Source organism: Nematolebias whitei, chromosome 14 (genome assembly GCF_014905685.2).
Source record: "Nematolebias whitei isolate Nwh7 chromosome 14, NemWhi1, whole genome shotgun sequence".
Classification (NCBI taxonomy): domain Eukaryota; kingdom Metazoa; phylum Chordata; class Actinopteri; order Cyprinodontiformes; family Rivulidae; genus Nematolebias; species Nematolebias whitei.
Window position 1 is genome coordinate 44,115,783 of NC_056511.1, and position 25,626 is coordinate 44,141,408.

The window sequence follows — 25,626 nt, forward strand, 5'->3', positions numbered from 1 at the left end:
TGGACATGTCCAAACCACTGTCCCTCCTCTGGACATGTCCAAACCACCATCCCTCCTCTGGACATGTCCAAACCACTGTCCCTCCTCTGGACATGTCCAAACCACTGTCCCTCCTCTGGACATGTCCAAACCATCTCAGTGTGGCCTCCCTAACTTCATCTCCCAGTTGTTCAACCTGTGCTGTACCTCTGATGATCTCATTCCTGATCTTCTCCATCCTTGTCTCTCCTAAGGAGAACCTCAACATCTTCATTTCTGCCACTTCCAGTTCTGTCTCCTGTCTTTTTGTCCATGTCTCTGTCTCCTGTCTTTTTGTCCATGTCTCTGTCTCCAGACCATACAACACAGCTGGTCTCACCTTTGTCTTGTAGACTTTTCCTTTGACCTTTGCTGACACCTTTTGACACAAATCACTCCTGAATCTTTCCTCCATCACTCCGTCCTGCCTGGACTGCAGTCATGAACTGTCTCTGTTACAGCTGCTTACATTCTCACCCGCCACCAAAAGTTGGGTAATATAGTTCTTGCTGGCATCTGTATGTTTGCTTGTCTCATGCAGCACTGAACAGATTATAACGAAGCTTGCTGAAAGTGATCTCTGGACATATCATCTATAACAGATGTCTATAATTTAATAAGTTGAGGACTCAACATAAAACAAAATGCTCTCCGTCTGAATGTCTGACAGAAAACACAGCAGGTGCACTGTTTGGAGAAAAGGCAGGTTTTTAATTCTCATGACCTCCAATCGTTTTGAAATGGCTCTGACCCAGTATGGACCCGATGAGCTGTTTGAGGCCCTGAGGTTGCTGAAAACACCCCCAGTATGTACTGGTATGTACTGGTATGTACTGTTACCAGTACTTAACCTAACCAGTGCTCCTCACAATATATGATGGAAAAATGGGCCTAACAATGTAACAAACACAAAGCCCCCCCACACACACACACGCGCGCGCGCGCGCACACACACATCAATGAGTGAGAGGAGAGAGTAACAACTGACTTGTATGACGAGCTTCCCGCGGTGATCTCTTCTTTGATCTGCCTGTTCAAAGCATCCGCCGCCGCCCGCCCCCTGCCCTCCCCCTCCCCCTTCAGGACCACCTTCCTCTCCCCCTCCGGCCTCCCGGAGCGCCTCTTCCTCTCCTGCAGGAGCTCTTTCTCCTGCACCTTGTCTGCGACGGCGCTCTTCTCCACGCCGCAGTCCGCGTCCGCCGCGTGCTGCTTCGCGTGCCTCGACCTGTCCGGTGGCCGCGGGTCCGCAGGGGGCCCCCCCGGGGGTTTGGGTATCCAGGGGTGGTCGTACCTTTTGGGGATAGGCCAGGGCTTGAAGTCCTTCTGGTACTGAGTCTCGCTGTTGAACGGTGTTTCCGGTTCGTGGTACTGGTTCTTGGGCTTGCAGCTCGGCTCCGGACGCACTCTCCAGTGCTTAAAGTCCTCGCGCATCACAGAGCTGCACACGCGCTCCTCGGAGACGCACCTGCGCGGCCCGCGCGCAGCCTTGGCGACGGAGGTTTCCGCGCGAGAGGGCTGCGTTTCTATGGCGACCCGGGCCTGCGGCGGCTGCAGCTGGACGTGCTGCAGCTCGGAGGCGTCCGTGTACTTGGTGAAGACCAGCGGCACGGCGATGTCCGCCTTGTCCAGCTGGTTCCAGAAGCGCGCCATGCAGCACGCCCTGCTGATGCAGGGCCACGCCATGATGCTGGACCGAGCGCAGCTCCACTGAACCACCGAGCCCGAACCAAGCTCTGCGCCTCTGCAGGGCGGAACCAAAATGTCCGACGCTTCGACTTTAAATCCGCCTGTTAAATAAATCCATCGCGGGCCGAGAATCGTGCAGATTTAAACAAGTTTATTACAAATCAGTCGTCTGCTCTGCTTCTTTCTTTATCACCTCCGTTTGTCCTGCTACATCACGGCACGGCACGGCACAATAACAGCCCCGCCCACCTGCTCAGCATCTCCGAGGAGGAGGAGCGTCAAGCTGGACAGGTTAACTTCCGGTTTGACCTCAGCGGCATCGAACACCGCGGTTCGTTTGTAGTGAGTACAATGGCGTGAGTTTAAATTAGACGAATGGAAACAAAACGTGTTTAAAAGTAGCTCAATAGCTCCCAGTTTACACCTTGAGCACGCATATTACTGTCTGTGCTTTTATTTTGAAATGTGAATGGAGGGGAAACGACGCACACGACGTTTTTCCTGCGCTCTTGACGTAAAGGTCACTGCAGTAGTTCCCTTATAAACCCCGGAGTGGTTGTTTCCAAACACATGAATGTTCTAAGTCAGCTCAGATATAAATAAAACAGTTTATTAATTTAAGGCTTTCCAGGGTTTAAGAATAAAAAATAAAACATCGCTGTTCTGACAGCGCATGTCCCTCAGTGGAGGAACTTTTAAAGTCTCAACACAAAACCAAGACCTTCTGTAACTGATAATATAATGAGATTGAACACATATTAATGTACACAAAAAACATATATTTTTATTCATGTATAAATTTGTTTTGTAAAATAGTCATTTCCAGATATTTAAAAATGCTCAACATAAGTAAATATTAAAATAAATAGATCGTTTCATCTTTAAAAAACATTTCAACAAAGAAAAATCTGTCCAGAGCACCTGACTCAACTTTGTTAGGTTTATCTACCTGGATTATTGAGCAGCATCAGGACTAACTAGCTGCAAATGTGTGCTCAAATAGATAATAGTAACAATAGATAGTATGATCTTTGTGGACTTCACGTCCGCCTTCAACACCATGATCCCCCAAACCCTGATGGACAAACTATCCACACTAGGACTAAGCCCCATGGGTACTAGACTTCTTAACAAACAGACCACAGTTAGCGAGGATCCACAACTTCTCCTCCTCCACCATAACCCTCAGCACTGGCTCTCCTCAGGGATGTGTGTTGAGCCCCCTCCTGTTTACTCTGCTCACATATGATTGTGCAGCTACCCATCCAGGCTGTCACATTGTAAAGTTTGCAGATGATACAGCGGTGGTGGGATGCATCACAAACAATGATGAGTCCAGCTACAGGCAAGAGGTGGAACACCTGGAGAGCTGGTGCAGAGAGAATAACCTTCACATCAATGTGAAGAAGACAAAGGAGATGATTGTGGACTTCAGAAGGAACAAACACACCTACACCCCCCTGAACATAAGAGGATCTGCGGTGGAAGTGGTCTCCAGCTACAAGTACTTGGGTGTACACATAAATGACAACCTCAGCTGGAGCAACAACACCACCAGCCTGATCAAGAAAGCTCATTAGAGACTCTACTTCCTCAGGCGGCTGAGACGAGCTGGTCTGGAAGCTCAGTCCTCACCTCCTTCTACAGGTGTGCAGTGGAGAGCATCCTGTGCTCCAGCATCAACGTGTGGCATGGAGGCTGCACAGCTGCAGAAAGAAAAGCTTTGCAGAGAGTGGTGAAGGCTGCACAGAAGATGTTGGAGTCAGCCTCCCCACCATCACAGACATCTACACCTCCAGATGCAGGAAGAGGGCCACCTGCATCATGAAGGACCTCACTCACCCAGCACACACACTTTTTGCCCCACTCCCCTCAGGAGGGAGGTTGAGGAGCATTAAGTGTAGAACCACTAGACTGAGGAACAGCTTCTACCCTGAGGCTGTTAGACTCACGAGTCTCTAACCAGAATAATCACTGAAAAATCACATCATGTTGCTGCTGATCTGTTTCATGTTGCTGCTGATCTGTTTCATGTTGATGTGTTCATGCGTGCTCATCCGCTCACATAGACTCGTGCTCATATTCGTGCTGCTGTTCAAAGTAATGTTTTTATGGTATTAGTGCTTAGTGTATATTTAGTTGATGTTTTTCTTAGTTCATATCTTAGATGTTATCACTGTTTTTCTTTTACATTTTATTGTTGGATGTAACTGGGACCCTGTGTACATAATTTCGCTCCACCACATGTACCACATGAGGTGCGAATGACAATAAAGAATCTCTGACTCTGACAAGATCATCATTAGACGTACAAAATAAGCAAAATAAATAAATGCAAAACTCCCCTAATTGATAACCAAAGATCACAAAATACTGACACAATCTCCTAACTGGCAATTCAAGTCCCTCTTTTTAAATTTAGGTTAAACGTGTTGCTGCTCCCGAGTGTCACTCAGTTCATAGAATAAACTGGACGCTCAGACACACGCAGATGAAACCTCAACTAACGTGGACTCCGTATTGAATTTTACTGCTCTGACTTTGAATGCAACATATGGATTTAATGGCTCTTTCTCTACCTGGTGTTGTTTCCCTCTACATGCACCTTGGATTACATGTTTTCTTTGGTTCATAAACGGTGTAAAGCTGTCAGCACTTTACATGAAAAAGAAGCTGGAATAATTTCAAAGTATTTAATGCAACACTGATAGTGTGAATGCAAGATAAGGACTGGGTTAGCCCCTCCTCACTACCTTTATTACTCAACACTGAAATACGTTTGTATGGTTGCTCAACACATTGAGCACATGCACAAAGAGCACCATATTGCATAATCCTGCTAAAAACCACCAAACTTCAAGGCCAGTGCATGGACTTAATGGACTTTATTACAATAAGAGCAGAATGAAAAGGCTAAAAGTCTTTTTTTTGTCAGTTTATTTCTTGGTAATGTTACAAGCTTTATGTTCAAGCAGCTGATTTCTTACCAGTTCAAAAGTCTGAGGCAGTGCACATCCGACTGTGCATCGCCCAAAGATAAGCCTGTCGGTAGGAGGTGATGGTGTAGAGGTGAGAAGGAAAGACTTTGGACCCACTTCCTTGGCTGCTCTTCTCAGCAGCAACACGTCGGTTTGTTCGCTCTTGGCTTGTGGAGAAAATGAAAATTGATTTTGCGCCTTTGGACGTGCCCCTTGACAGGAGGCTGCAGACCACCACCATGGTGCTGTGGGTCTTCTCCTTCCTCGCCATGGGTGAGTGCTGGTGATCGAACTGAAACAGCCAAAGACAGAAAATCAGCAGCAGAGGGTGTAAAGTACAAGCTTGGACTTATTTTACCTTCCTTTGTTGGAAGTGTTGAAATATAGAATAGAATAAATTAGAATAGAGCTTTATGGTCATTGCACCTAAATACAACAAAATTTGTGTTTGCTTCCCAGAGCAACAGTAAAAACAGTACAATGGATGGATGTAATAATTATATATACACATATACGTGTGTGTGCTGCTGTTGGAATATAAAGGAATCAGTTTGAAAACGTTCTTGAAGTTATTGTTGACCTTTAAGAGGGCACGAAGTCTGATGTGACCTGAGCGGTGTTAAAGCTTTATATGTTTTCAGTCAGCATTGGAGCAAATCTCTTTGAGCTGACCTCTGGAAGGTTGGCGCAACACATCTGTTGTCTTTATTTGTATGATACAGGCCTGTGGTCCAGTCAAAAAACATCTGGAACTATAAATTATATTTTCTCACTAGATTTGCTCAGTTTGCGTAACACAAAATATAAATTGGTTCATAAGTTTCCCCCAAATCTATATATAAACCTCTTGAACTTGTAAAACAGCCAATTCATGCTGATGGGAGGTGTGTCCTGATAAGACGGCCTGACTCAGCTCTGGATTGTTGATCTTTGCAAACATGATTAAACTAAATGGATATTTTGAGCATTCTGTGTACAAGTCATGAACAATGGATGTCTTGCATGTTGCAGATCGGGCAGCACGGTGTCGCAGTTGGTAGAGCTGTGGCCTCTCAGCGAGAAGGTTGCTGGATCGAATCCTGGCTCGGGGCCTTTCTGGGTGGAGTTTGCATGTTCTCTCTGTGCATGTGTGGGTTTTCTCTGGGTACTCTGGTTTTTAATGCATGTTTTTAATCTGTGGGAGGAAACTGGAGTACCCGGAGATTTGATCCAGCAACCTTCTTGCTGAGAGGCTGCAGCTCTACCAGCTGTGCCACCAACTCCAATCATCAAAATTTAATATATTTCATGCAAGCACTATTTCATGGACCTTTACATCACTGTCACTTCTGCATTATTCAGTTATGTACAAAGTACATGAATTGAAAAACAGCAACAAGAGTTAGCTGTAACATTTCTGATGCTTCTTAATGCACCTCCTGCAGGAAAGTCGTATTTCTGCTGAAAGTCCAATACAAAATTACCTCCAAATGTCCCCTTTCCCTTGATAGAAACTAAACATCAAGTATCAGTTGTATGCCACTGGTGCACCCCGCCTCTCTCACAGTGATTCAACCATCTGCTTACAGATACTCCCAGACTTCCATGTAAAAAAGATGAATGTGAAAGTGACATCAGTAAATGGAACAGTGTTTGCTCTGGAGATCAGAGCAGATTTAAGGCAGCAGCAGCACTTTAGTCTTAGCCTAGCTGTTAGCTCATCATTCCTGTCACACAAACTGTTTCTTCAAACTGAGGTTGCTCAAAAAGAGCTATCTGCAACAGGTAAGATAGTTCTTGTTCATGATTTTTACATGAAACTCCACCTATGATGCTTGGAACATCCCTTCAAAACATTTTGTTTGCAACCTTCATCATTTTAGAGTTTTCTCACTGACTTTATTTTTAGGAGACTTTTAACTGTGTGCTGTTTTTTTTAATAACCGTTGTGACTTATAGCTGCTGGTTTCTGACACACATGTGAACTTTTGGTTGTGTATGGATGCCGTGCTGCTTTTGGAGTGGGAACATTTTTAGACAACAGCATTTTTAATGTTTCACACAATGCACTGAATGTCTGTGGCTGGAAGTAAAAATGATAATCAGCATTGTTGATGGAGAAAATTCTGAATCTCAATATTAAAAATGCACCTTTCCACCAGAAATCTATAACTTTCATGCAGAGGCCCAATAATGAAATAGCCAAACTAACAATCTTCTATGTTGTAACAATGAATGATTTTTGCATGAAACCTGATGAGAATGATAAGTCACAGTTTGTAAGACTGTTGCTGCTGCTCACTGCTGATTTCCTCCACAGCGCCCGCCTGCATCATCCTTTTCTTATCCCTGCTGTTCACTCGGTTCTGGCTCCTCAGCGTGCTCTATGCCACCTGGTGGTACTATGACTATGACACACCTGCACGTGGAGGCCGCAGGGTGCCCTTCATATGTGGCCTCAAACTTTGGGACTACATGCGGCAGTACTTCCCCATCAAGGTGAGGAAAAGCTTCAAAACAACTCTTCTGTATATGTAAAGACCTTGTAGAGATGGGGTTACAAAATATGGAACATCTGCTCTTTCTATTCTCTTATTTTCAGTCGTAAGAAAAAAAATGTGATTTTCTGTGTCCTCAGCAGCAGAACATCATTTGATCAAAGTCACTATTTAAATAATATTCTTGAAATGCACCTAAAGCCTTCTAAATGAATGGTATATAGGAATTAATTAATTACGGACGTGCTTGGTTTAATACAGTTTTACTGTGTAACAACATCCTGTTAAACCGAGTGATACTACCACAACACATTTAACATCTCTGTAGGATCAGCTGTGCTCATATTTATCTCTGTGATAACCAAAAGACCTGTTACAGCCAGAATCATCCATCATGGACATGAACATGGGTCTGCAACCTGCAGCTCTGGGGCCACCTGAGGCTCTCGTGGTTCCTCTGCAGCAGCTCTTTCAAGCTTTGACCAAAACAAACATAAAACTGAATTTTATAGAACAGTTATACCCACAACATAAAATGAATAGTTTTAGCAGTTTTCTTAATTTCCTTTGCAAATATGTGTATACTAGTACTAATACACAGAGTAAATTATACTCACTTCAACATTATGCTTTATTTCTTCAAAGTAGGATACTCAATTTCTCAACAATTAAATAAAATAAAATCACATGCCTGCTCAGTTCATTGTTTTAATTTAAAAGAATCTGCAAAAATACAAGAACATTGTTAGGCTGATGGTCCTTCTGGACCATGTGAGCAGCTGGTTCTGGTTGTCAGCAGCAAACTGGTTGATCCACTCGGAGAAGGTGCTATTTAAGAGACTGAACTGAATACAGCACCTCAGACTGAGGAAGTCTTTTGGATGAAAGATGAAACGTTTCTACTTTTTTTGTTTTGTTTTGTTAGCAAAAAAAAAAAAAAAAAAGAAAAAGTTTAGCAGATCTGACTGATTGTTGGATTGTATACCTGGATTATTGAGCATGGACCTTTTTGGTTTTGTTTTGTTGTTTGAATGTCCAGAGGACCAGACGTAACTTTTTTAGATTTTTCTACCTGGATTATTGAGCATGCATCAGGATATTCCTCTACAGGTATAACCTTTAGGACCACTTACTGCTCATAGCTCCTTAGGGTCTACATTCCAGTCATTAAATTCCAGTCCGTCAATGGGAGTCCTGTTCATTCCAAGGAGCTTTGCAGTTCCAGCTGACTTTAAAGCCACTCATCATGTTAAGCAGGGTAGGTGCTTGGAAGGAGACATAATCCAGGCCTGTCTTTTTGCTACTGGTTTGAGTTAGTCTCTGACCATCCTAAAAAATATAACACCCTTTAATTAAAAAATCATGGACCATTTAAATGTAGGACTGGTCCAAACTTCATAAGAAAAGGTATCTGGGATCAAAAATAATCCATAAAAGTTTTTTTTAAAGAGCTTCATCACATGTTGTTCTTGCAAACCAGTACAGTAATATGATTAATCAAATCAGAAAGATTTAGGTAAGATATTGTCGTATTAGGCTGGTGAAGGTAAACCCAATGGTGCAGGCAGGCAGTAGCAGATTCAGGAGATTATAAAATATGGTATTTATTAACAAGAAATCAAAAAAGGCTGATGGTGCAGCAAGATTTACATAAATCACAAGGCACAGACAGGACATCCCCAGTGGACAGCGCTCAATGGCAGGACAGCAGAGACGCAGACAATATACAGTGACTAACAAGACAACACACCTGTGAAGACACGCAGCTGAAACACATTAGGGGAAATGACAAATTAGGAAACCAGGGAGTGTAAGAACAGAGACACAACACCAAAATGGAGGCAAACACTTGGAAAAACACAAACTCTATAGAAGACAGGAACTAAGGATAAGGAGAACACAAGACATAAACACAACACAAGATGGGGCTAAACACCAGGAAACAAACCACAATCCCTACAGATGTTTGGGGCTCTTGAATCAGCAGAAACAGTGAACCTGATTGTATATCCTGAGGGCAGTGCAGTGAACCTTTGAGATTGCGGGGTGTAATGATGATCACCCTTTTTGTACACTTTATGCTGGCTGTCAGATACACCTTTGACTATTAAAAAATTCAGATTTAAACAAGACTCAGAATTCAGATGTTTTAAAGTCTAGACAGTGGAAGGCGTGTATAGAGTACCAAGATCAAAATAAATGTAAACCTGCTATTAGCGACTCAATGGCGTCACCATGGTAACCACACATATGTCTCTCACTCTGTCACAGCACTCCTAATAAGATAGGCAGATAGAAACATAGCAAAAACCACGCCTCAAGCAGTCTCTGTGCAAAAACTGAAGATTATTTAGATACAACTCTTAGCCTTCAAGTGTCAGAAGTGTCAGATCACATACACGTTTTTATGTCTATCATGATTCAGGAGGGCAGCACGGTGGCGCAACTGGTAGAGCTGCTGCCTCTCAGCGAGCAGGTCCCCGGTTCAAATCCCCGTCCGGAGGTCTTTCTGGGTGGAGTTTGCATGTTCTCTCTGTGCATGTGTGGGTTTTCTCTGGGTGCTCCAGTTTCCTCCCACAGACCAAAAACATGCATGTTAGGCTGATTGGTAACTCTAAATTGTCTCTAGGTGTGAGTGAGAGAGAGAATGGTTGTTTGTCTCTGTGTGTCCCTGTGATGGACTGGAGACCTGTCCAGGGTGTCCCCCACCTCTAGCTCAGTGGTAGATGGATACGGGCACCAGTGGCCCACGCGATCCAAAATGGAAGGAGCGGGTAAAGATAATGGATGGATGAAATGCTTTCAGCTGGGATGACAAGCTGAATCAGAAACTGTCACTGAAACAAAAGAAGTCAAATTATAATATTAAATAGACTTCTCTGGTGCTGCACTGACACCCAGGATATATTGTTTTTAAACCCCTGAAACTGAAATCATTTCTAATTGTGACTCTACAGTTATTCCCACAACGGTGTTTGAAAAAAACTGAGAACAAAAAGCAACCAAACAAAAAGTGGGTTAAACAAAAAGTCACATGTTTAAAAAAGTATTGTTGTTGTTGTGTTATTCTAAATGGATCAGTAAAAAAATCAATTGGACTTATTTTCTTGATTGCTAAAAGCATTTCACCTCTCATCCAAAAAGTTTCTTCGGTTCTGACCATCCTCAATCAAGCCTTTTATACGAGAGCTGAAACGTCTTCAGGAGTCCAGAGAAGGAGTTCAGATGAGTTCCACTGATCCACCGAGGATTGACATGAGCTGACAGAACATTGATGTATCATGTGGGATTATTTACTCTACAGTCTTTTCTGGGTTCCTTTTAAATTATATGAAGGGAACACAGAAGAATGAGAAATTGTAGCTATAATAATATAAATATAGCAGAAGAAAACTGTGCAAATAATGCAACAATGCAAGTAAATACCACTACTACTAATAATACCAAATATTAAAATATATAAGCTTAACTTAACTGCCCTGTTGACTTTTCAAGCCTGGGGCATGGCGGGACAGTTTGGACGTGTTGTCATGGTTTCAGGATTATTGTGTCAGTGTTTGTGAGTTAACTTTAATTTTCTCGATAGTTTTTCCTCATTGTGTGAACGTTTATGATGTTGTGTACCATTTTGCTTCTGGAGGTTGTTCGGCACTATTCTCCCACAGTTTTCAATCTGTTTCAACAAATCATTTATCAAAATGCTCAGTTCTTTCAGGACAATCCCGCTACGACCTGCTGCAACTTTTTTCTGCCATTTTTTTTTTCTCATAGAAAATGAATTGAGCTCATTTTCCATCCTTCAAATCTTTAGAGCTGTTTACAACCTTTTACTGCTCCTTGCACACTTTGTTCTGCTTCAGCTTCTTTCAGCTTCTCCTGAAAACAAACATCTACTAATTTCAGCTGATTTCAGCTGTTTTGTGCTCCTTTCTGCTTTATTCTGCTAACTACAACTTTTTTTTGCTTCTTCTAACTTCTTTCTGCTTATTTCAGCTTGTTATGCTCCCTTCTGCTTATTTCTGCAAGTTTAAGCTTTTTCTACAATTTCAGCTACTATTTAGCTGTTTTATGCTAATTTGAATTTGAACTCCACTCTAAACCTTTCTCAGCCTAATTCAGCAAAGGTGCGCTCTCTCCACTTCCTTCTGGTAATTTAAGCTTTTTTCTGCATTTGCAGCTACTTTTCATTTACTTTTTGTTAATTTCAGCTTTTTTTTTAGCAAATTGACTAATTGTTGTGCTCATTTCTGCTTATTCAAACCAAATTCAGCAAATATATGTTCTTTCTGCTTTCTTCTGCTAGCTTTGGCTTGTTCTTCCATTTCAGCGACATTTCAGAATGTGTTAGCTAATTTCAGCTGTTTTCAGCAAGTTCTTCAGCAATAATTCACACTGCATTTTCATAGGAAATGCAGTTTTAGTTTCCTTTGTGTTTAAAAGACTCCTCGTCATCCAGCTGTGTTTAGTGTTCTTACCTTCTGACCATTAGATGTCCTCAGCAGCCCGGGCCAGTTCTTCCATCTGTCCTCCATGTGCCGTCAGCTTATTGTTGGATCCTCTGCTTCTGTTTATTCCTCGTGTCCATTATCTGTTTACTGTATTTTAATTATTTATCTATTTTTGTTATTAAAAGTTCTAGTTTGTTCTTCTCCCAGTTTGCTCCTGGGTCTAACCCTCAGTTCATCCGCTGGTAACAAACAAAACAAAACAAAAAAAGCCTTAAAATACAGAACTATTTTCTATGTTCTTTTACCATAAATGTCAATGTTTGTCTTTTTAATTGTTGTTTTACTTTAAAGTACATTTTTTTATCAAAAGGAAAAGAGAGAGAAAGTTTGAGAGCAGTAAATCAATAAAAATAATAAAGTACAAGATAAGAACCATGAAACAGTAAAAAGCAGGAGGAGACCGGCGCAAAAGTAATAATGCACAATAAACCAGTAAAGTATAGTGAAAACTGATAATCAATACCTGAAAAATATCAAAACAAAGTCATAAGCATAAACATATATGCTTTCTAAAAATCTACAAAGGTCTGATAAACATCATCACACAGAATTTACCTTCAGCTATCATCATTTGATTAGGTTGTCACTAGTCAATGTGTTTTTAAAGAACATTTGAGTTAATTTATAAACCAGTAACAATCTAATGATTGGCAGTTTGTATTTATTTAGCTCAAAGTGACTCATGTCCTGCATCATCTGACTGAATGCCACATTATCTCCAACAAAGAGTCCATGCAGGGAAAACAGGCGGCGAGCCGAATTAGTTGCACTGGTGAGTCAGTTCCCAGCATCTCTAATTAGCCCACCAGTGGCTGAGAGCAGCTCTCCAGCTGATCTGTGCTCACGTTAAGAGAACAGGCGTGAACGAAGACAAGAGCATGATGCAAACTCAGACACAGCCAAAGGAACGTTGGGACAATGAAACATGCTGGATGTAACCGTGAGGCTTCTTTCTGTAAAATAATCGGTTTCAAGTTCATTTAGGCAATTTGTTAAATTGCATAAACTTTAAGACTAAAGTTGGTGCGCTGCGGTAGCTTGGTGGTCAGTACAGCGGCTTTGTAATCCTCAGGTTGTGGGGCACCAGCGACCCCCGTCACCCAAAATGGAAGAAGCGGGTAAAGATGATGGATGGATGAATCAAATCTGGAATGGTAAAGATTGCCTTAGAACATGTTGTGTTCCTGAGCATGCACTGGGTCAAAGTGTAGCATGTTACAGCATTTCTATTCTGCATACTTTATGTTGTTCTACCCATTCATACGTCAACATGTGTGGATCAACAGAACAAAATACATTTTGAATTCTTTACATTTTTAACCAACCCCCCAAATTTCCCCATAAAAATGTATTGAGATCTCTTCAGCTCCTTCAAAAACTTGGTGCTCGTTGAACTCTGCTTCGGGAAATTTGCTCTGTTTGTCCTCCGAAGTTGCTCCACTCAAGAAGATCTGGCAATTTGTGTTCTGTTCTTGACATCTTCAAGTAAAACCCAAACCCACATCAGCAACTTCCCCATCATTTTCTTTCAGGGCCATGATTGTGGAATGAACGAACAACAAATATCAGATGTAATTTAAAAGGAATGTTTGCCAAGAGCACAAAAGAATATGCCTCTGATACATAACTTCAAGACAATACAGTTATATACTCTATCTATCTATCTATCTATCTATCTATCTATCTATCTATCTATCTATCTATCCCCACCTCTACCCTCTTATAAAAGCACAGACAGAGACTTGCAACCCTACGTATTGCTGGTTGATGTATATACTGGTCAACAAAAAGTATTTTTTCTGTTCCTATTTTTGTAACAATGATGGTAAAACTATTAACTGAGTTAATTTCATATTCTATGAAAATCATCTAAAGATCACACCATTAAATTATTTTAGGTTCCCAATCTTTTTTAGGATAGAAGCTCTTGCAGTCTTTATTATTATTATATATAATTTTTTTTTTTTTTTTGTAAAGAGTCGAACTTACTAAGATCCCAATTTCATGCTTACAGTGCAGGATTTATGTTGTAAAAAGTAACGCTGGGCTGCTCCAAATACTGATCCATAAATCCCACTCAACTTGAAAAATAAGCCTTTTTTTTGTTGTAAATCATTTAAAATGTCAAGAAAGTATACATGAATTCAAACAATTACAGAGTAAAGATACTTTTAATGTGGGTACATTTGAAACAGTTTTCTGGGATAATAACGATGCGTATCAGAGAATCTTAGGCCAATGATTAACTTTGACCTGGGGGTCATCAGGTCACTACAGTACAAACAACCTAAACACAAAACAACACTGCCCATTTCTGAAGGTCCATGAAGATAAAGAGATGTTTATACAGGTTAGGACATCGATTCTATTTACATCCTACATGTGACAAGCAAGGAGAACAGGTTCAGGTCACACATGTACTTTTCCAACAGTTATTTTCTCCCAGAGACGTCGCTCACGCAACTCAAAACGTGGCGTGGGGGGGCGGGGTGCCAGGGAGCACCAATAAACACATTTGACTGGATACACAACACCAAGGAGCAAGTACAGAGCCTTGTGAAAGTTTTCAACCCCCTTGAACTTTTCAACCTTTTGCCACATTTCAGGCTTCAAACATAAAGATATAAAATTTTAATTTTTTGTGAAGAATCAACAACAAGTGGGACACAATCATGAAGTGGAATGAAATTTATTGGATGTGTCAAACTTTTTTAACAGATAAAAAACTGAAAAGTGGGGCGTGCAATATTATTGGGCCCCCTTGCGTTAATACTTTGTAGCTCCGCCTCTTGCTGCAGTTCCAGCTGCAAGTCTCTTGGGGTTTGTCTCTGTCAGTTTTGAACATGGAGACACTGAAGTTCTGCCCATTCTTCCTGCAGAACAGCTGGAGCTCAGTGAGGTTGGATGGAGAGCGTTTGTGAACAGCAGTCTTCAGCTCTTTCCACAGATTCTGGATTGGATTCAGGTCTGGACTTTGACTTGGCCGTTCCAACACCTGGATACGTTTATTTGTGAACCATTCCATTGTAGATGTGTCTTTATGTTTTGGATCATTGTCTTGTTGGAAGATAAATCTCCGTCCCAGTCTCAGGTCTCTTGCAGACTCAAACTGGTTTTCTTCCAGAATGGTCCTGTATTTGGCCCAATCCATCTTCCATCAATTCTGACCATCTTCCCTGTCCCTGCTGACGAAAGGCAGGCCCAAACCATGATGCTGCCACCACCATGTTTGACAGTGGGGATGGTGTGTTCAGGGTGATGAGCTGCGTTGCTTTTACACCAAACATATCGTTTTGCATTGTGTCCAAACAGTTGGATTTTGGTTTCATGTGACCAGAGCACCTTCTTCCACATGTTTGGTGTCTCCCAGGTGACAAACTTTAAACAACACTTTTTATGGATATTTTTGAGAAATGTCTTTCTTCTTGCCACTCTTCCATAAAGGCCAGATTTGTGCAGTGTACGACTGATTGTTGTCCTATGGACAGACTGTCCCACCTCAGCTGTAGATCTCTGCAGTTCATCCAGAGTGATCATGGGCCTCTTGGCTGCATCTCTGATCAGTCTTCTCCTTGTTCCAGATGAAAGTTTAGAGGGACGGCCAGGTCTTGGTAGATTTGCAGTGGTCTCATACTCCTTCCATTTCAATATGATTGCTTGCACAGTGCTCCTTGGGATGTTTAAAGCTTGGGAAATATTTTTGTATCTAAATCCGGCTTTAAACTTCTCCACAACAGTATCTCGGACCTGCCTGGTGTGTTCCTTGGTCTTCATGATGCTCTCTGCGCTTTGAACAGAACCCTGAGACTATCACAGAGCAGGTGCATTTATACGGAGACTTGATTACACACAGGTGGATTCTATTGATCATCATCAGTCATTTGGGACAACATTGGATCATTCATAGATCCTCACTGAACTTCTGGACTGAGTTTGCTGCTCTGAAAGTAAAGGGGCCCAATAATACTGCACGCCCCACTTTTCAGTTTTTTATTTGTTAAAAAAGTTTCATACATCCAATAAATTTCATTCCACTTCACGATTGTGTCCCACTTGTTGTTGGTTCTTCACAAAAAATTAAAATTTTATATCTTTATGTTTGAAGCCTGAAATGTGGCAAAAGGTTGAAAAGTTCAAGGGGTTGAATACTTTCACAAGGCTCTGTATAACCAAATAAAACAGTAGATCAGAAGAGGAGCGTGAAGAAGAGGATTTAAACTGAATGTTATTCATTAAAATCATGAGTGAAACTGATAAATATCACCAAGAAAGGTCCTCTGTCATTCCAAAATGTTCTTAAAAGTTTTGTATTTAATTTTATTTTTTTGTTTGTCATTTTCTGAAGCAGCTGTTTTTGTCACCTCCACGCCTTCATCACAGTGCGGTGTTTGCTCAGGGTGTTCCTGCCATGTAAACACTGATTATAGATAGACTGGGCTCAAAGACAGGTCCTCTTGACTTTTATGATGTAAGACAACACATTAAGTACGGATCAGCACATGTTTGCTTCTAATAAACCATGAGATAAAAGAAATAAAGGAGGCTGCTCTAATCTAAAAGGAGTTTTTTAGTTAAGGTTCCATTTCTCAGCTGTTTAACATCTGTATGTGACTATATCTGTATGACTTCTGATATTCCTCTGCAAAGAGCAAACAGTTTCTCTGAGCTCGCTCTCAATATAAGTGCAAAACATAAAAGATATTGAAAGATATGAGCTACCATTTAAAGTAATAGTTCAGACACTATGAACTGCATCAGTGATGAGTGCCCATTACATGGTTATTAACGTGACATTTTATGGTTATTATCAGTAACAAATACTAGCAGCTAGTTTTAACACTTCTGGTCTTTCACTTTAAGAGTTTTATAATATTACTGTCAGTTTCATAGAAAGGGATGTAAAGGTTTATAGAACTGCATTTGCATGAAGCTCTAAGACATTTTGTAGATTGGAGTCGGTTTAAGAAGACGCATTTTGCTTTAGAAGAGGACAATATTTATGAACTCGTTAGAGCAGTACGTTCAAACTGAAGCCAGTCCAAAGTGAACTGCTGCCATCCTAAAGCAGCTCTAATATTGAGGCAAACACTGCGTTATAAACATTTACAATGCTTTCAGCTTTGCATTATATTTTTTTACGACAAAGATATTATTCAACTCCTGCCAGAAGTGAGCCCAGGCTAGTGCTACAGCTAGCTGCTGCTGCTATTTAAGCTTGCAAATTATCACATAATTATATGTACATAACCATGTAATGCAAAATAAAGTTGGTTTATTTGTTGTAAGCATTTGCATGAAGCACTATGACACTTTTGAGATTTACATTGATTTATAACAGCAGCACTTTAGTCTTAACTGTGTTCGGACTAGCCATTAGCTCATCAGTTCTGTCTGACGTAAACTGAATTTCTCCAAACTGCCATTCAAAGAACTAACAAGTCAGTTATTAACTGGTCATAACTTTAACACCGAAGCACCCTTTTAAATAGCTTAACCATCCTTTTAGGACAGAAACGGGTTTTGTTTCGTGCAGAGTCTGATATTTAAACAGAAAAGTTCTTTGTTGAATGGATAAAAAAAGAAGTTTGATGTTAACACACTGATTTTAATCCCAGGATTAGGCTGGCTGTGTGACTGTTTTGGATGTGAAATGCCATGTTTGTGGTGTTTTGAAAATGGTGCCGTTAGTTTTACTGAAATAAACCCGAGTGAGGTTGATGCACAAGAACTTGAAGAGTTCACGCACCAACATGACACATTAATTATTACAAATGAGACAAATGTACAAAAAGGAACTGAGCTCACATTGAGTTTGAACTGTGCTGTTACACTTCATGTATCCTGGAGGTGTAGGAGAAGTGTTTGCTACTGTAAGGCTGGTCCTACACGAATGTGGACAGCGTCCGCAGAGAGGACAGCTTACAGGGAGTACAGAGGGTCACAGACGGTGTTGAAACTGGGAGACTGAGGCACATGTTTGGACTGCAGCCAGTTGGGCCACTGCCCTCCAACACTTTCAGCTGTTTTGAAATTCATCAGACCATCAAGCATAAAATATTGTGTGAGGATTTCTTTTGGACTAACTATATATTAACACGTTTAATGTTCATGGTTTGTGCTTGTAATATATGTATTTGATTATTTAATTTGCGCACTGTTCTTGTTTTCTCCATCAGCTTGTGAAGACAGCTGACTTGGACCCCAGACACAACTACATCCTGGGCTTCCATCCTCATGGCGTGCTGGTGGCAGGAGCCTTTACCAACTTCTGCACCTATGCTACGGGCTTCAAGGAGATGTTTCCAGGCCTTACCAGCTACCTGCTCATGTTGCCTCTGTGGTTCAGAGCTCCATTCTTCAGAGACTACATCATGTGTGCTGGTGAGGAACAGACAATAAAATCCCATTCATACTTCCCATTCATTCTACTGCCTCTGAAGTTCACAACATATTTACTGTAAATGAAACAAAAGTGTCCAACAAGAAGAAATACAGTTTTGTTACTGTTGAGGTTGAGGATTTTTATTTTTTTTAAATTCATTCAACCTTTATTTAAATCCCATTGAGCCTCGAGGACTCATTTACAAGAGAGACTTGATTGAGGTTTTTTTTTTAGCAATTAGTTTTAGGTTAATTCATTTTAATTTAGTGTTTATAATTTTTAATAAACAGTAAGTCAAACTTAGTTTCTTAGTCTTCGCTAAACAGTTAAGCAAAAAGGAGGAAGTAGTTTAGAATAGATGTAAAGCTGGGTGTCATCAGCGTAACATTGAAACAAAACCAAGAAGAAGTAGGCAAATAATTAAAAGGAGGGGCCCCAAGACTAAGCCTTGGGGAACACCACAAGTAACTGGGAGTGGTTAGTATTTTAGCTGACATAAAAATATGCATCATGTGTTATATTGTACTTGTTTTCTGTTCCAAATTTGTAGGTCTGATTCCGTCTGACAAAGAAAGTGCCAGTTATCCACTCCGCCAAAAGCGTGGCGGCAGTGCTGTTGTGATAGCTGTTGGTGGAGCTCCAGAGGCCCTTGATGCCCACCCTGGTACCTTCAACGTGCTGTTGGCCAAAAAGAAAGGCTTTATCAAAATGGCCATGGAACACGGGTAAGTGCTGACAGCCCTGGGGGAGAAACAGATGATTTTTGCTGCAGCTAATTCTCTGTAGTCTTACTGTTTTTTTGAAGGGGTTGAGGTTTCTTCAAGCTTTTTGTGTGATCTCTTAAAACAGAGGCTCATTCAAGTCACTTGCATGGAATTTCATGGGAAAGCACAGAATTATTTATAAGCCTTATGTAGAATAAGAAAGGATGTAATGATGTAGAACACAGAATTGTATTAATGTAGAATGTTAGTATCTCAACCAATTCTTTGTTACAAAAATGTTTTAGAGCTCACCTGGTGCCAGTTTATTCCTTTGGAGAGAATGAAGTTTATGATCAAGTGGAAAACCCAAGAGGAACCTGGCTCAGGTGGACACAGGAACGGCTGCAATGCATCATGGGTATCTCACTGCCTCTGTTCCATGCGCGTGGCATTTTCCAGTACTCCTTTGGTCTCATGCCCTACAGAAGACCTATCCATACTATAGGTGAGTCAGCAGGTTGGATAATTTATTCTTGACTACGTGCTACTGTTCAAAAGCTGGGTTCACAGTATTCAGAGCCTTTTACTGTCTATTAAACTATTGTTATGGTAAAACCTGCTGTTTGTTCCCCAATAACCTACACTAAGTATCTCATAATGACAAAGTGAAAACTGGTTTTTAAGTTAGTTAATATTAATAATACTAATTAAATAATTTTCTAAATTGATTAGGACTAAAAGTCTGAAATGTCACATTAACATAAATATTTCTGTTTTACGTTATACTCAGCTGAATGAGCTTTCACAGGCTCTACGGTTCTGAGATTTTTAAGGACGGATGTAACAAGTTTTGTACACCTAAATTTGTGGATTTTCTGTCATTTTTCTTTGCAAATCCTCTCAAGTTTAGTCTGGTTGGATGGAACCAGTTGAACCATTTTCAGGTTTTTGAGTCAGGGATCTTGCTGGGCAACTCTAGGCCTTTCATAGAGTTGTCTCTAAGTCCTGCCAGTGTAGCCTTCACCGTGCACTTTGGGTCACCGTTATGTTGGAAGCTTCAGCACCAGCCTGAGGTCATGAGCTCGGTGAAACTGGTTTTCACTGTGCACATAATATACATGCTCATTTTAGCTACGATGCTGCCACCACTGGGCTTTACTATGGGGATGGTTTTGGCAGAATTTTGGGCTGGTGATAAACAGTATTTGGTATCCTCCAGACATGGTGTTTAAAACTGAGAAACGGTTCATTCTTCCACTCTGGGAGTGAGCTGTTTGTAGGATTCAGTTTGGTTTGGTGGCTCCTCAGACTGAAGAAGTCCTTCGGATGAAGGACAAAACGTTTCAGCAAGAAAAGAAACCGTCCAGATGACCTGACTGAACATCGTTGGGCTCATTCTTGATTTCAACAGACCAGAAAATGTTGTTTCTCACAATAAAAGTTCTTTATATGGGATTTCAAGTGTTTTGCACTGAGGAGCGGCTTCAGTCGAGCCATCATCGAGTCCATATTGGTCAAAGCCTCAGTTCTGATGGACCCGATATAAATTAATCCAATCTTCACGCGGGATATGTGAAGTTCAGAGCGACCACTGGGCTCTTGGTCTCCTCTCTCATTAAGCCCCTTCTCTCTCAACTGCTTAGCGCAGCCAGGTGACCAGTTTTTGGTAGAACCCTGATTCTTCCACACCCTTTCCATTTAGGAATTGTGGACGTCACTGTGCAGTTGGGAACCTTTAGTCCAGCAGAAATATTATAGTAACCTTTCTCAAATTCACGACCTGTAGCAATTCTGTCTCCGAGCTTTGCAGGAAATTTAACATCTTGGTTCTCCTCTGAGTTCTGCAGTTGAAGTGTGCCATATAATTTAATTTACCTCAGGGAGGACTCCAATCAAAGTGTCCAAACATCTCAATGGTCAACCCAAATAAAAGCACCTGAGCTAAATTTCAAGTGTCACAAAAAATGCTCTGAATACTTTATGAACCTACAGCAGATAGTGTATACATAGCTGTATAAATAAAGGTTGAATTAATACTCAATCTCTTAAGCTGTTTCATTGAAAAGCTTTACACAAATCTGATGAAGGTTGATGTAATCAAAAGCGATCCCTGACACACTCCAGCCCTATGTTTCTCGATAGCATCAACCCTCATGCGTGACATGTGCTTTAGATAAACAGACCTCCAACAGCATCATGCAACACTGCAAACTATGAAACAGATAAAGAACTGGCACTTAGCATGCTGCTCTGCACCTTGTCACCTCTCTGCAGTTGGCCGGCCCATACGAGTGGTGAAGAAAGAGAAGCCAACCGCCGAGGAACTTGATGCCCTCCACCAGCTGTACATGGATGAACTCAGCAACTTGTTTGAGGAACATAAAGGCAACTATGGTGTGGACAAAGACACACACCTGAACTTTGTCTGAGCTTGATTTTGGACGAATGCAACATTAAGGTCTTTTTATCTTCAAAGCTCTGATGCAGCTAGTTTAGATGTTTCACCTTCATGTGGTTTTTGTAAATCTGAACGTGCGTTAAATGAAGCTGTCTAATAAATACAGTGAAGTTATGACGGTAAAAAAATGAAAATTAAATTTATTTAAATGAAAACATGTTTCTGGTTAGCTGCCTGAATGAAAAATGTATTTGTTCACTGAGTTAATATGTATAAAATATCTAATGAGCTGTTGTTTTGCGTTGCTGTTTTGATAATTTATTTAAATTGTTTTATTCACTGCAACATTGGGTGTAGTTTGAACAAAAGGATCATTTTCATTTCAATACAACTGGTCTGTTGTGTAAATTTGCTGATGTGTTTAAGGGCTCTGAATGTATTGAATCAATAAAATCTTTGCAATAAACCTTAGTTTCTGCAAAACTTTAGTCGTCTGTTAAATTTGTTCAGATTTTTTTCCTGAATTAAGAGGCAGGCACAATAAGAAATATGTTGATGTGGCCTTTGCTAAAGGATTTGAATAGTGAATGTTTGTAGTTTTGGAGGTGAGTGTTTTTCTGGTCTGGAATTGGACAAGAAATTCAAGTAACCCTTAATGTTTTTGGTGCAAGATATTCAAGTGGGTAGGAGTTACACCTCGAACAGTTTTATCCACCACCAGCTGCAATGGCAGAGCCAGGGGGTGGCCAGTGGTGGCCTTGAATACCATAGATTAATCTGCGGCCACCCCAATCATTTGATGAAACTATAGTTTTAAGCAATATAAAAACTAGAAAGCATAATTTCCTCAAATGATGAATGTGACCAGTTTACTTTATATGTTGGTGTGAACCCTGACCTCAGCTGATCTGAAATGGCATTATTTAGATTAACCCGTGTTTTTTAGGCAAAAATATTTTCTGCTCAATGCCCGTGCAACAATCACTAATTCCCGGATGTGGGACTGGCACAAGAGTTACACTAACTTGTGTTATATAATTGGCAGCACGACGGCGCAGTGGATAGCACTGTTGCCTCACAGCAAGAAGGTCCTGTGTTCAATCCCCGGTTGGACCTGGGGTCTTTCTGGGTGGAGTTTGCATGTTCTTCTCGTGCATGCGTGGGTTTTCTCCAGGTACTCTGGTTTCTGGTTTCCTCCCACAGATCAAAAACATGCATGTTAGGCTGCCTTCAGGCCCAAGCCTCCCTTGTAAATGAGATCTGTGATCTCAGTGGGATTTGCCTGGTTAAATAAATAAAGGTTAATAAATAAATAATAATAGCTGATATAAGACCAACATTACCTACTTCTCCAAAAAATATGAAACTGGAATAAACTCAGGTGCTAGATGCTTTTATGGATTGGTTTTAAACTTTACTTGAAGACAAGTAGAACAGAAAACAATTCGTCAGACTAAGACAATCACAGTTTAAGCTCAATCGTGCCTTTTTCTGAATCACACAAGACTGCAGCGCCTCCTAGTGCACCATTCATTCATTGCTTGCACCCGTTCAACTCCCTTCTTAAGGCTGCGACATACTCCACAAAAATCTAGAAAATTATTCTCTCTCTTAGGGTCTCAGGAATTTTATTTTATTTGTCATTCCTTGCAGCCCTTGTTTGGGAGTTATTGCAGCTTTTTCTCAACACGTTGTCTGTTCTCATGTGGTGTCCAACTTTGTTTGTGTCACTGGTCAACATTTTGAAGTGCTTAATTTGAGCCGGATCCTGCTGGAACAAGATCCGGGAACTCTCTCATTTTGACAGGGTGCGTTCCGGCAACTGTTTGCTCGGATACGGCAACTCAAATCTCCGCCCCTAAAAGTCCAAAGTCATTGCACATTTTAATTTTTATTATTTATTAAAAATAAAACGAGAGGAGACGTTGCCCAGTTTGTGGAGTGGCTATTACGGCTGCAGCAAGCGCACCAACATGTCCTGCGGGGCTGAAGTGTCTTCGTCTATATGGCAAGCGAAGTGGCACATTAATAGCCAGACATGTAGTAAAGGTGGTTATTAATGGGCCACTTGGCTTGCCATACTTTACACGCAGCAGCATCTCCAGACAGTACAGCGCGCGCACAACTGCTGATGAGAGCTCATGCATACGTTTCAGACATAATAAATAAAATCAGACAGAATCTGAGCTGCTCTATTCGCACACAACCTGTTGTTGCTCTCTAAAATAGTCATTGAATCAAGAGTTTACAAATGTAGGTAAACGTAGATGTTTAACAACCTGTTTAAAATAGGCTACACCAAAATGCAGGAAATAGCATCAAAAATGTAAGGGGGAGGAGGACCCACAAGCTCCCTCTACTCCCCCCCCCCCCCCCCACACACACACACACCGGTCCGTCCACTATTTGTGTTCCAGCATCGATCAGGTTACAAATTAAGCCTTGAGTGGGGGCAAATAACTTGAAAAAGCAGAAATGTTGATATTCCCACAATGAGTTCTGCGTTAAGTATGAAATGTCTTGATCAGAACAAACTTTGCTCTAGTTTTGCTACATGAAGAAATTGAAGTATGGTATTTTCCTATGTTTTTTTACTAAGTACAACTGTACTCTCTCACACTGACTGTTGTCACTTGTGTTTTAGCAGTCTCGTCTGTCATGATCTGTTTTTGGTTTTTTTTGGTTGTTTGTGGATCTTTTGTTCATTTTATTTTTATGGACTGAGTTTTGTGTTCTACGTTTTCTGTTTGAGACATTTTTTGTTTGATTCCTTTGTGATTGTAGTTCCTTTTAGATTGATAGTTTTTCTTCTCGCTCACCTTGGGATTCTTTTTTCTGCCCTGCACCATCAATATCAAAACAAACATGTCTAAATCTATTAAACGTGCCTGATTGTCGGTGTCTACTTTTGATCTGGTTGCCGGTTAAAATTGTGACAGATAGGTCAGAGTTGAACAACAAAGAGCATAGGCATAAAGACCCAGAATTTGGTGGGTGAGACCACTGCACAATGCTTACAGAATACTGCAGTTCAGCCACATTAGCACAGACTTATAGAAGAACTGCAACACAAAGAAGCTGGTGAACACTACAGATGTGCTGCACTATGCTGCTGTCCCAGCACTGACTGGGTGTAGCCATGCTGCACCATCATCACAGATATCTCTGTAATTGTGCTCATTTCTTGTGGTGTCGTCCAAATCATGCTGATCCTAACATTGGCCAATACAGTAGGAAGGTCTGTACCTCATCATTGGTCCCATGACACTATGTGTTGGAGTTTCCATACCAGAAACAAGAAAAAACAACACTCAACACAATCAGAGGGGAAATGGAGGTTCAGATGTAGTCTGATCATCTGATGACATAGCTCTACTGGTCAATGCTGTCTGCTTATGTCAAAACCATCACCTTGGAGCAGTTGGAACCTCAAAAAAGGTGATCCCATAAACCAGGCTGAGGGGGGGCCGTACCGGCAGGGAACAGGCACTGAACTAGTGCGGTGTGGAACCTATGAGAGCCAAGACGTGGCAAAGCGCCATAAGTAGCAAACTGCTTGCTTACACTGCAGTGCACTGCAATTTCCCCACCCTTTATGTTACACATGTCACATACATCAGAAGTCTCCAAAATGTACAAAAGTAGAAAACTGTGACTGTAGCATGCAAGCCTTCTCATGGTGTCACACTGAAGTCTTGGGAACAGAAACTAAGTTGGCCAAAGTAAGACCTCTAATAAATGCATTTAATATTCTTGATGCTGCAAAGTTCTTTAAAACACTGGAAGTAATCAATTAGAGATTTTAAGTCTCGGGTACACAGGCTGACACGTATGATCAACAAAGGCTAATGTGCATGTGTATGTGTGTGCAATTTGGAGTTCTCCTTTATCCCATCTAAATGTTCAGAATTTAATTTGGGATGAGGTTCCCAAATGATAAGGCTGTCTGTGAACTTTGCCACGAACTCTTTATATGAGATTGCTCTGCTCTGATATTTCCACATAATATGTCTGACAGACTGGACAATGATCCTTACAAAACAGTCTGGTGCAAAATGTGTGTCTGTACAGTACAAAAAAACTGCTGACTTGAGGATCAAATCAAACTTTGCAAATTCAGCAGTTTATTAATTTATTGTACCAAAGGGAACAATAATACAACGACTGTAATCACATGTAGGTCACTGTGAGAGAAACCTTCCAACAGTCAGTGACCGTTGTCCAACTCACTCCAGGTAGAAATGAAAGGTCAAAATAACACTATTGACTTATTTTTCAAGACACTGATCAAGGTACAAAGAAGAAACATCGTTCATGGAATCCTGCAGTACATCTTATCTGGGTTTTCCTTTAAAGAAAACAGAACATTAAAGGAGTTCCGGTTCCCCGATTCACTGAATATTCACACACACACATACATATATACACACATACATACATACATACATACATACATACATACATACATACATACA

At 41.0% G+C, this 25,626-nt stretch overlaps 3 protein-coding genes across 4 annotated transcripts in view; 2 read left to right on the top strand and 1 right to left on the bottom strand.

The window, feature by feature from the left end:
• Positions 1-1,754, bottom strand: part of map6a (microtubule-associated protein 6a) — a 19,903-nt gene extending 18,149 nt beyond the window's left edge. For both annotated transcript variants that reach the window (XM_037688144.1, XM_037688143.1), the window contains exon 1: positions 1,007-1,754. In XM_037688144.1, the coding sequence (XP_037544072.1) occupies positions 1,007-1,701 (695 nt within the window). In that variant the 5' untranslated portion in view covers positions 1,702-1,754. The remainder of the gene's footprint in view (positions 1-1,006) is intronic.
• The window catches only part of dgat2 (diacylglycerol O-acyltransferase 2), a gene marked incomplete in the record, with an annotated part of 91,035 nt that overhangs the window by 40,144 nt on the left and 25,265 nt on the right, over positions 1-25,626 (top strand).
• mogat2 (monoacylglycerol O-acyltransferase 2) lies at positions 4,829-21,199 on the top strand. Its single transcript, XM_037688146.1, has 6 exons — positions 4,829-4,955; positions 6,982-7,160; positions 17,844-18,048; positions 18,600-18,774; positions 19,059-19,258; positions 21,028-21,199. The coding sequence occupies exons 1-6, from the start codon at positions 4,862-4,864 to the stop codon at positions 21,180-21,182; spliced, it is 1,008 nt and encodes a 335-aa protein (XP_037544074.1). The 5' UTR covers positions 4,829-4,861; the 3' UTR covers positions 21,183-21,199.

Coding starts and splice junctions, on each gene's coding strand:
- mogat2 (XM_037688146.1), top strand. CDS start 4,862: ATGAAAATTGATTTTGCGCCTTTGGACGTGCCCCTTGACAGGAGGCTG. Junction 4,956..6,981: donor CTTCTCCTTCCTCGCCATGG/GTGAGTGCTGGT, acceptor TTTCCTCCACAG/CGCCCGCCTGCATCATCCTT. Junction 18,775..19,058: donor AAAATGGCCATGGAACACGG/GTAAGTGCTGAC, acceptor AAAATGTTTTAG/AGCTCACCTGGTGCCAGTTT.